Source organism: Lactuca virosa, chromosome 7 (assembly GCF_052849685.1).
Source record: "Lactuca virosa cultivar CGN04683 chromosome 7, Lactuca_virosa_CGN04683_v6, whole genome shotgun sequence".
Taxonomy (NCBI): domain Eukaryota; kingdom Viridiplantae; phylum Streptophyta; class Magnoliopsida; order Asterales; family Asteraceae; genus Lactuca; species Lactuca virosa.
The window spans coordinates 51,845,622-51,857,587 of NC_136432.1; the positions used below are offsets into that span (position 1 = coordinate 51,845,622).

An 11,966-nucleotide genomic window follows, 5' to 3' on the forward strand; every position below is an offset into this window, starting at 1 on the left:
TACTCCTTCAAAGGGTGAAGAACATGATGAAACTTGATGAACCAAGGCTTAAATCAAGAGGTCTTTCAAGTATAACAAGCTAGAGGATGGAATACTCACGTTTTTGAAGCCTTGGAGGGTTCACGGTTAAGTAAGCTTGAGAGAAAGGGAGTAGTGTGCAGCCAAGAGAAGAAAGGAATGAAGGAAGGGAGGTCTACTCATATATATAGGGGCGGGTGACCCACCACCTTGAGTGTGCGGCCATGAGGGGGGTGTACGGCCGCACACCCATGTGTACGGCCGTACACTCCTTCTAAGAGAGTGTATGGCCCGATTTTGCTACTTTACGACTTGATAATTCATCCCTAATCTCAACCTTGGTTGTACTTAAGCTTAGAACACTTAAACGAACCCTTAAACAGTGCTAAAAGGCAACAGAAACGAATCTAACATTGATTGAATTGAATAATTGTACAAGAGAGAAGTTTCGGGTTGTCACATCATTCTTAGCCAATCATTTATTATTGCCGTAAAATTTTCTATTGTATCGGCGGAAAGGGGAAATGAATACACATGTGTTTTCCAACAAAACATGTTTCATTAAACTATGTTAATCTTTACTTTAATATATACAAAAAACATAGTTTTTTTTAATTATTAAAGAGTTATTTTTATCGAAAAACTATTTTAAATATATCAAAATTTATAATTTTTTATTTTCAATAAATAGACTTCAATATTGATATAGTTTTAAGATAAAATAATTTTTTTTTTCAACTCTCATTATTCATAAGGGAATAAGAATGCATCAAATTTTATTATAGTACATTCGTTAATCACTTATGAATAAAAAATATGTTTAATTTTTTTATACTTTAACTATCATTCATATTTGAATGAACATGTATTAGCTCTTCTCACATGTTATATTTATATATGAATAACATATTTATCAAAACTTTGTTATAGTTTATTTGTTATTTATATATGGATAATGATTTTGAATTTTCAAAACACTTCGTCTTTTATTAACATACTACTTATTCATATATGAATAACAAGTGAATTGTAACAAAAATCTAATACATATTTTATTAATATATGAATATAACATATGATAATAGTTAATACATGTTTTATGTGACGAAATATGATGTAAACAAATATATTTTAGGTAAAAAATTTTATTATGTGTTATATTCATATATAAATAATACTTAAACTATGAAAAAATTAAACATATATTTTATTCATAAGTGAATAACAAATTACTGTAATAAAAATCTGATGTATTTTTATTCATTTATGAATAAAGAGAACTGAAACTATAAAAAAATATTTTATTTTAAAATTACATCAATATGGATGTTTATTTATAGAGAATAAAAATTTATGAATTTTGATATATTTAAAATAATTTTCGATAAAAATAGGTACTTAAATTTAAAAAATAAACTATGTTTTTGTATATATATTAAGGTAATAATTAGCCTACTTTAAAAAAACATGTTTTGTTTAAAAACACACGTGTATCCCTTATTCATTTTCACTGGTACGCCCAAGTATTTTATGTGAAAATAAATGTATGGCCGAGATTGATTTTCCCATTCTTGACATTTTTTTTCTCAATCGAACCTCATATATAATTACATTCCTTAGACACCATATTGACATTTTTATAAAAAATCAACCTATAATTAACTACTTATAATCAGTTTTTTCAGAAAACAATGCTATTTCAACCAATAAAAATATTTCAAAAATTAATTAGTGTGTCTATATGGTCAGGGACGGTCCAAACATATATGGGGCCCGGGGCGAAAAGAAAAAAATGGCCCCTCAAAGAGAAATATAATAAAGATTCAAAAAAATATCATTTACCATTCAATGTAGACGTGTTCAATTAGAAATAACAAACAAACTAACTTGTTTATTTTTTGAGCTAATTTGAGTTTCAACCAACTTTAGACCCTAAAAATCATTTAGGTATATATATATATATATATATATATATATATATATATATATATATATACATATATATATATATATATATACTACATGGCCCATAATTTTTGGGCCCCTGACAGTCGGCCGGATTGTCCACCGTCTGGACCGGCCCTTTATATGTAAAATGAGATAGTCTTCTTTTTCCATTCTAACAATTCAAAAACTATTAGTTGCAACTTAAACAAATTTAAGGAGATAACTGTCTATAATTACACTCATAAGAGACAAAAATATGGATAGAAGCTTCCCAACGTAATCCATGGAAGGTAGCGTAAGTGGTACTCTATGAAGGTTTGCTTGTACACAGTTACGTGAGCCACAAGTAAGCTGGGTAAGCCAATCTGTATAATTTAGGCAGCTGACACACAATTAATTACTTTTAGAGGGAGAAAACATAGACTTTTAGAGAGAGAGAAAACTGGGCCCACACTCAAACGACAGAGAATGATTGCGTACTCACGACGATTCCGATTCCGATTCCATCCCCTATAAATTTCCATTCTTCACCATTCACCATTTCAATCTCCATCAAATCATCAATCCAATTTCAGCTGAATTCACTCTCAGATGACGCAAATTAACGAAGATTTTGATGAATCTGATGTTGTATTCACCGGAAACAATGTCGACGACGGAGATCATTGCTTAAAATGCTTTGCAGACTCCGATCCGGAGGAATCACGGAGAGTTAAGAGGAAAAAGGTAGAGAAGAAGAGGACGAAAACAAAGGCGGTGGATATACCTGAGAGTTTCACTTTGTTTCATTACATGGAACCAAGTTTATTCGAATACGAAGACGAAGATGAAGAAGAAATGGTGCCTCCGCATGTGATGGTGCAGCGGCGAGTGGTGGCGAAAATGGCGTTTTCCGTTTGTTCTGGAGTCGGAAGGACGTTGAAAGGAAGAGATTTGAGTGAAATGAGGAATTCCGTTCTGAGAATGACTGGATTTCTGGAAACTTGACGACTTCATCGCCATTTTCATGTGAAGAATTGATTTGGAGATGAGTTGAAGGAGGTCTCGAAGTGATTTCTTGAGTAAATCTTTAAAGTATAACATTGAATTATTATGGATGGAAGTTGTTCATGTGAAAAGAAATGAACTACAATTATATAATTCAACCATTTATTTATTAATTTTTTATTTTATTTTGTTTATATACATTTATTTGAATTCTTTTGAAAAAAATTACGAAAATGAATTTATGTGAAATATAATTAATTTATTTGTGTATATAACTATATATATAATTAAACAAAATTATCTCAATACTAATTAAATTCTATATATACTTAGAAAAATGTGACTTATGTTTGTAAGATTGGCGTCATCTTAAATTCTTAATTAAGCGAAATTCCCCAAATCCCATATTATTAATTTATTTACTTTCTACTTCTAATTAAATAATTAACCTTTAAATTCCACAATCTTGTAAAATTGTTTTTTATAAAATAGTTTATTAATTTGATGGATTGACTTGAATTAAACATTGAATTAAAAATGGGAGCTGGTGTTCGTTGATTTGATAAAATTGTTTATTAATTTTGATAGTTTATTAAAATAGTTTATTAGAGGTCTTGGTAGGAGTGTCCGACGCTTATGAATCAATTTCCTAGACTTTATGCCGTGGAGGTTGATAAGGATTGTCTTGTTGGCTTGTTGCTATAGATGGTATCAAGGGCACTTGGAATAGGAAAATTAGAGGTGGAGCTAATGGGTAGCAATTATCGGCCTTGTGTAGTATCATTAATGTTGTTGCTATTGAAGGAGGATAGATGTGTTTGGGAGCTTGATCATGATGGTTGTTATATAGTTTGTAGCATTCGTAGACATATTGGTGATACTACTCTTGATGTTGGAGATAAGTCTACAAGAGGTGGCGAATCTTATGGAATCGGTTTCCCTCAAGAAAAAATCTTTTCTTTTGGATAGAGGGGTTGATGTTCTTTCCATTCTATGTCCCTCTTTGAACATATTTCTCATGTGTTTTTGAGTTGTTCGGTAGCTGCTCAGGTTTGGAATCGTATGGCCAAGTGGACTGACTTACCTTTTCCGGTTGTTATTGAAGTCGCTGAACTTATGACGTGGGTCGACTTGGCGTTAATGTCAAGTTGAAAGACAAGCTCTTGAAGTTATTGTTATTGTTACTATTTGGATGTTGTGGCATTATAGAAATTACATAGTGTTTTAGAGCAACCATATCAAAAAGAGCAACATTTTTTTTTATAATATTCTTCTTTCTTTTGATTGGTTTTCATGTAGGAATTGTAAAGTCATGATTGCTTGGTCCCTCTTGTTACAAAACCCTATATTTTATATTCCTTTGTAATTTCCCCTTTCTAACTCCTTGCTAGTGGGTCTTTAAATAAAGTTTAGTTGTTTAAAAAAGATAGTTTATTAACTCGACAATCTTATTTTTGAGATCGATGTGTCAGCATAAGCTTTTAGAGAGAAATCTTCCATAAGTGCTCATTAATTAAACAACATAATAACATGAAAAAAAAATATGATTTAATTGTAAACAAGATTGGACTAAGGGTTTGTAGGAGAGATGCAATAGGTGTCCGAGGATCGAAATGCAATGTAGCTGTGTTATCGAGATAAGTATAATGAATGAAGTTCTAACTATATATAAATCCCGGTCGGTTCAAATCGTGTTTTGATTTTACTGTTTAAATCGGTTTGAAGGACATCGTACCTTCTTGTATTTTCTAATAAAATAAAATAAACAACTTTCTAATTCGATGAAAAAAGTGTCGTTAAGTTTTATTTGTTTACTCGTTTATGTATAAAAAATTCTAAACTTGTCAACTTGGGGCTAACGATGCATGATCCATTTATTTGAGACCAAATTGGAACTCGGTTAAATCGTGCTCGGGTTTTCTGGTGCAAGACCCATGAATGGTTTCATTGTTTCCAAATATGATGTATATGATAGATCAAACCACGTACAAATGAAATATTGATGAAGTTTTGAAAAAAACTTATAAAAAAAACTGGAAAATGTTTGTATACAATTTATTTGTTGACTAATTTTATACCATTTCTTAGACATCACATGCTTGAGAGAAGAATATAATCTTTAGAGTATTATTAAAGCATATCATTATACTATTACGATAGGATTCTTTATATTAATAGGTATTAAAATATTTTTGTGTATGTCTCAAGAAATCTTGCATTTAAAAGTTCAATTATATATATATATATATATATATATATATATATATATATATATATATATATATATATATATATATAGGATCGTGCGAGGACTCAAAAAATGGTGAGGACTGGAAAGACAAATCTCTAGTGTTAGTTTGAAAAAAGAAAAGGTTAAGATTCCTTGTGAAAAAATTATCACTTGTTAAAAGCTGAAGAGGTAATTGTGAAAATAATGTAAAAGGTGCATGCACCATTCATAAAATATAGGGAAATCCCATAAAAAAAAACCCTATATATTATAGGTTAATGCTTAAAAAAACCATTATATTATTTATTTGTTCGATTTAACCACTATTATTTCCCAAACCGTGTAATATATCTATTTTATTTGGTAAACCTAGGTTACCCGCTCTCTTTAGTGTACGTGTCATACGACTCCGGTACATCGACCCGCTTTTCACCTCCAATTGATCATTCTGTAAAAAAAAGGGTTTGTCGAGGGAAAGCTTCTTGGAATCAGCGGTAAAATCAGTGGTTAATCACAAGAAAAAAAAGTAATCGACTTTAAGTTCTCGTTCATTGTTTTCTATAATAGATAGCATGTGTTATTTACTCTTTTTTTGTCTACATTGATTTTTTTAAGGAATCTTAACCAACAGCTATGACTTTAACTTCAAATGTCGAAGTTGAAGTTTATATGGAGGATTTGAATGAAACAAATGATGAGTCTGATGGAGAAGAATATGTTGCTTCTACATGGACAAGACAATATGGGGTCCTTTTTTGAATGATTTGGTACGAGGAGAAGTGGAATGGCCTCACATATCATCTGATGATGCTGAATGGACCTTTTCAAATAAAGAATCTGACAAAGGAGATGATATAGCTCAGAAATTTGGGGACCAATATCCTGTACACAACCCTAGGATACCTTGGAATAAAATGGAACCACACTTGGGGGGAAATAGGAAAGCCCAGAACAATTCAAGCTTTGTCTAACAAATTATGCGGCGGCTAATGGATACAATTGAGGTTTTCCAAGTGTGATCATTCTAGGATATTAGTACGATGTGGCAAAAAAAGTGATGAGAATAAGTGTCCATTTAAATGTTGGACATCTTGGATGGGGAATGAACTAACTTGGCAAGTGAAATCTTTGGAAAAGAAACATGTTTGTGCACGAAAATACAGCCTCGGTCATTGATAACTCCATGTTGGATTGCTAACCATTATCTTAATGACCTAATTCGCAACCCCAAAATGAAAGTCAAAGAAATGAAAGCTGATTTTTTACATAATTATTCTTTAAAGCTTAGCAGAGGTCAGTGTGAAAGGGCAAGGGCATTAACATTTACACTAATTGATGACAAGTTGACTGATCACTATGCTAGGATATGGGATTATGGTAATGAAGTTTTGAGATCAAACCCAGGAAGCATTGTTGAAATTGGAGTCGATGTCAATCCGGATGCAAAATATTACAAAAGAGTCTACATTTGTTTGAAGGCTTTAAAAGAAGGATGGTTGAAAGGTTTTCGTAAGTTGATTGATTTAGATGGATGTTTCTTGAAAGGGAAACTTAAAGGGGAGTTGATAGCTGCCATTGGTCGAGACGGAAACAACCAAATTTACCCCATTGCATGGGCGGTTGTGAATGTAGAAAATAAAGATAATTATAAGTGGTTCATCGAGTTACTACAATCGGATATTGAAACAGTTGAAGGAAATGGGGTGACTTTAATATCATATCAACATAAGGTAATTTTGTACTTTTTAGTAAATTTTGACATATTAGAAATGACAAAACAGCCCCTATGTTAGAACAGCCCCAATGGACATTTTTGGACACTTTTTTAGCAAATTTTGACATAATAGAAATGACAAAACAGCCCTATAGACATTTTTAGACACTTTTTAGCAACTTTTGACATATTAGAAATGACAAAACAGCCCCTGTGGACATTTTTGGACACTTTTTAGCCAATTTTAACATATTAGAAATGAAAAACAGCCCCTATGGACATTTTCGGACACTTTTTAGCAAATTTTGACATATTAGAAATGGCAAAGCAACCCCTATGTTAAAACATCCCCTATGGAGTTAAAACAGTCCATACTTATGGCAAAACAACCCCTATTATATCAAAACAACCACTACTTATATTGTATATAAATACAGGTTCTTCTTGAATCTATGAAGGAGGTGATGCCACATGCTGAGCACCGCCAATGTGCCCGTCATATTTGTGTCAATTTTTACAAGCGTTTCAGTGGAGATATTTATAAAACCTTGTTTTGGGAAGCTGCAATGTCCACAACAGATCAACAGTTTAAAAACAATATGGAAAAGATGAAAGAGTTGAACAATGATGCATATGATGATCTCATGAAAAGAAATCCCAAAACATGGTGTAGGGCCTATTTTGCAACAGATAGGGCATGCGAGGCTGTAGAAAATGGAATATCCAAGTCATTTAACTTTGCAATCGTTGGTGCTAGGGGGAAACTGTTGATTACCATGTTAGAAGAGATTAGACTTCATGTGATGGAGAGATTTGATGCAATGAAAAGGAGTACAAATTCATGGAAAACTGTTGTTGCTCCAAAGATACTTAAAAAGATGAAAAAATGGCACAAAAACATGAGGTATGGATTGTTTCCCTTTTACAAACCGGATTGTTCTATAATAAAATGTAAAAATATTATACTAATTAACTTTACATATTTGATAGGAATTGGATGGTTATCCCAAGTGGGCCTCTATTGGAGGTTAGAAATAGTTATGAATACGGGTGTTCGTTTGGATGGATCAGTTTGATCCGATCCAATCATGTGAATCCAAATTTATTTCGGTTTTCAAATCATAGATCCAAATAATCCATACTAAATTGAAATCCAATCCGATCCAACCAAATTACAATTCGGTTGGATCGGTTTTTATAATTCGGTTTTTAAATCCCGAAACATTTTAAAACCACATATATTTAGAATATTATCTAATGTTATAGAAGAAACAAAAACAAATTATTTAGTTGTGGTTTAACATTTATAAACAATTACTAAAAATATATTCTAATTTAATATTTTATAGATAAAAAACTTTTAAGAATTTATGAAAATTCAGGTTTTTTATTGTGTGAAATATTTTGAATCTATTCGAAAAATTAAATTACTAAACTAATAAATATAAATATAATATATATATATATATATATATATATATATATATATATATATATATATATATATATATATAACACATCAATGTTCGGTTTTTTTGGACTATTTGGTTCTTATTTATAAACCAAAACCAATCCGAAATCCAAAATAATAATTCGGTTTTGTTGAAAACCAATCCAAAAATCCGAATAACCAAACCGAATACTCCAATCCAAATTGTCTGATTGGATAATTCAGTTTTATCTGAATAGTGAACAGCCCTAGTTATGAAGGATATATGGTAGACTTGGCAGGTTGGACATGCACATGCATGCTATGGGTTTTTTGTGGCCTTCTATGTGTACATGCATGCGCGACTATAAACCATACCCACCAAAATCTCCTTTACTATGTAAGTGATTGGTTCAAGAAGGAAAAGTATCACTTGGCTTATAGCACTTCCATTGTTCCTTTAAATGGAAGCAATTTATGGGTTAAAACTCCATATGATAAGCTATTGCCCCCAAAAGAACGCAGGATGCCAGGAAGGCCTTCTGTTAAAAGACAAAGAGACCAAACTGAAAAAAAAGACAAAATATTCAACTGTTTCTGGTAAAGGAAAAATAAAGAAGTGTCACAACTATTTACAAGAAGGGCACAATGCTAGGACATGCAAGAATGAAAAGATTGTGCCCCCTCCTAAGGAGAAGAAGCCTTCTGGTAGGCCTAAAAAACCATATTTTGATGAAACACCTTCAAAACGACCAACTACAAGTGGTGGGAGAGGAGGAAGAGGACCAACTAAGGCAAGAGGTGGAAGAGGATCATTTGCAAGTAAAAGTGGTGGTAGAGGAGGAAGGTCACTTATAGATGAAATATTTTGATTCACCAACGGAAAATGAAGTTATAAACATGTTTGATAATTTTAAGGAAGAAGTATATAGGGCTGAAATGGAAAGGGGAGAAAGTACACATATGATGCAATTCCTTGAATCACAATTTGATGAAGGAGTTCCTATAACTCAAGATGATGGAGTGCCTGAAACTCAGATTGATATTGAAAATGGTAAGAAATAATTTCATCTATATGTATTCTCAAGGTTGTAGAACTCGTTACTCGGTACCTGCTCGGCCGACTACCGAATAGCGAGTACTCAGGAGTACTCGGGGAGTACTCGGATTTGGTAATTCATGTAGAAATATTTTTAAGGAAATTATATATGTTAAAATCATAAGTTAAAATCGTAAGTTGATTGAAATGTATAACAAAATTAGATAAATGTGAATACACAAAAACTAAAAAACACATAATGGTTTCACTTCGTAAATAATTACTGAAAATTTAGGATATATATATATATATATATATATATATATATATATATTGTAATAATCGCATGTGTGTGTTAAATAATAAATCATTAAGTATATTATACATACTAATCACCGAGTTGACCGAGTTTTACAACACTGCTCAGTTCAGTAAGGGGTCGATCAGGGAGTACTCGGGATTCTGTAACTCGCCTCGGTAAGGGGCCGAGTAGCGAGTACTCGGAGGAGTAATCGGCCAACTCGGGGAGTTTTACAACACTGTGTATTCTATACTTATATTAAATATAATACTTTCATAACTTTTGCAACTAATTGGGAAGATCAATCTCATGCGGTTGGCGGGATAGCAATTGATGTACCTATTATCCGTGAAAAGCTCAAACCAAGAAAGCAATCTGGATAATAATGTAGGTGGAATACTAGATTTAGGAGCCGAAATGGGACAAAACTCTAGTCTTTTGTTAATTTGGAATACTAGATTTAGGAGCCGAAATGGGACAAACTCTAGTATTTTGTGATGAATTTTGATACTTGGAATCTAGTATTCCTATTCTTTTGTTATTGAAATGTAAATCAATTATGTCCCTTTAACAGGTTATGTTAACTATTTTGTATTTTGTTCCATATTATCTGTTTTTCATTTTGTCCCTTTAACATGTTATATTATGCTAAAGACCCAAACCAAGGGTAAAATGGTCATCTCCGGTTTTAGCTTTTTCTTTCCTGCAAGATAACTTGTTTTCTTCCATTTTATGATGTTTAGAAAAGGGTGTAATCTACCAAAACTATCATATTTTATGTCTAGTAGCTAAAGACCTAAACCAAGGGCAAAATGGTCATATCATGTTTTCTGTTTTTCCTTTCCTGTTTTTTGTTTTTTCCTTTCATGTGAACCTGTAATCATTTCCATATTTGGAGCATTATTGAAATTTTCGTGTTTTTGTTTTCCTTTTCTGTGACAGTCTTGAAATGGATGGTAAAATGGGGATTTCACTATGTACATGTGAGTTAAAAATACCCTGAAAACTTGTAATCATTTCCAATATGTTTTTTTTTATTTTTTGTTTTCCTTTTATGTTTCCTAGTTTTTGTTTTCTATTTCCTTTTCCTTATCTTGTTTATGTTTTCCGTTCTTACCCCTGCTCCAAAGAACATGGTTTTTTGCTTCTAAACGCCTTGAAAAAGATCAAAAAATGCAAAAATGGCAGTTGTGTTTGTTAAAAAATTAAGTATTCATTAGCTACACTATTTGGTTAAAAGTTTATGATACCAATTTACTAAAGATTGACAACTTGTTATTACTTACAAGAAAGCTCCCACTGAAATTTTTTTTTTTATATCACTGACTTTTAATCACGTTTTTTTTTTGACGTGTTATTACTTTCAAGAAAGCTCCCACTATTGTTTGTACACATAGTTTTTTCACATTATATGTGGCAATTAAACATTACCCATTAGCAAAAATGTACTTTTTATTAATTCCAAGGATAATTACATACAAGCATAAACAAAGTAACCACACCAGGAAGATAGTTAGAATGTGCAGGGGATTTAAATTACATGGCTTCAAAATACATTGGTTAAACATTGATTCAAGATACATTGCTTAAACATGCTTGCAATACTTTAACGCACCTAACCTGCCCTATTATATAGTTAGCGATATTAAATTAACCTAACTTTCCATATTACATAATTATAAACCAATTGAAAATGCTAACGAGAACAATACCAAACTGATGGGTTTGAGCCATAAGAACTTTCCTATGTGCACATGCAAACCCTAATGCTTGGATCTAGGTTTCACTAATTGTACATGCAATCATCCAAGACTTATAAACCCTAGATCTAATGATAATAATTCATTATTATAAGAAACAAATCAGATCCAGAATATTACCTCTTGTTTGCTTGCTTGATTCTTCTCGTCTTTGATGCTTAGAGTCACAAGTGTCACTCCTCTAATGGCTTACAAACACCAACTAGCAATAGGGTAGTATATGAGAGAGGGAGGAAGCACACTAAATCAGCTCTAGGGTTCTTATTGAAGCAGTGGCCGATTTCTGTAGCCTAGGGGTTCTATTTATACTGTGAGCAGCTAGGGTTTCAGTCAAAACCCTAATGGACAACTTAAACCCTAAGCAACCCATGGAACCTTCTGGAATCCAGGCCATGGACGAAAATATGATGGACTCCCATCATAATTTCATTCACCCCTTTAATCCATTAGGTTTCTCAGCCCAAAATACAACTATCACACATTTGACAGTTTAAGTCCCCTTTATTCAATTAATCTCTTTTAGTCACCAAATTAATTCCTA

General features: G+C 32.0%; 2 protein-coding genes across 2 annotated transcripts; both read left to right on the forward strand.

Moving 5' to 3' along the window:
- Positions 1-2,556: 2,556 nt before the first annotated feature.
- On the forward strand, positions 2,557-2,952 carry LOC145126646 (protein S40-3-like). The gene has a single exon (XM_079061973.1). The coding sequence runs from the start codon at positions 2,557-2,559 to the stop codon at positions 2,950-2,952; it is 396 nt and encodes a 131-aa protein (XP_078918099.1).
- Positions 2,953-5,910: 2,958 nt separating this feature from the next.
- Positions 5,911-8,031, forward strand: LOC145126647 (uncharacterized). The gene is made up of 4 exons (XM_079061974.1): positions 5,911-6,066; positions 6,466-6,912; positions 7,334-7,800; positions 7,887-8,031. Exons 1-4 carry the CDS (start codon positions 5,911-5,913, stop codon positions 8,029-8,031), a joined length of 1,215 nt encoding a protein of 404 aa, XP_078918100.1.
- The last annotated feature ends 3,935 nt before the right edge of the window (positions 8,032-11,966 follow it).

What these genes read in the sequence shown, in the direction of transcription:
- LOC145126646 (XM_079061973.1), top strand. Translation starts at nt 2,557, where the DNA reads ATGACGCAAATTAACGAAGATTTTGATGAATCTGATGTTGTATTCACC.
- LOC145126647 (XM_079061974.1), top strand. Translation starts at nt 5,911, where the DNA reads ATGGACAAGACAATATGGGGTCCTTTTTTGAATGATTTGGTACGAGGA. An exon ending in TAATATCATATCAACATAAG is followed by an intron (nt 6,913 to 7,333) that starts GTAATTTTGTAC and finishes ATATAAATACAG; the next exon opens with GTTCTTCTTGAATCTATGAA. An exon ending in AAATGGCACAAAAACATGAG is followed by an intron (nt 7,801 to 7,886) that starts GTATGGATTGTT and finishes CATATTTGATAG; the next exon opens with GAATTGGATGGTTATCCCAA.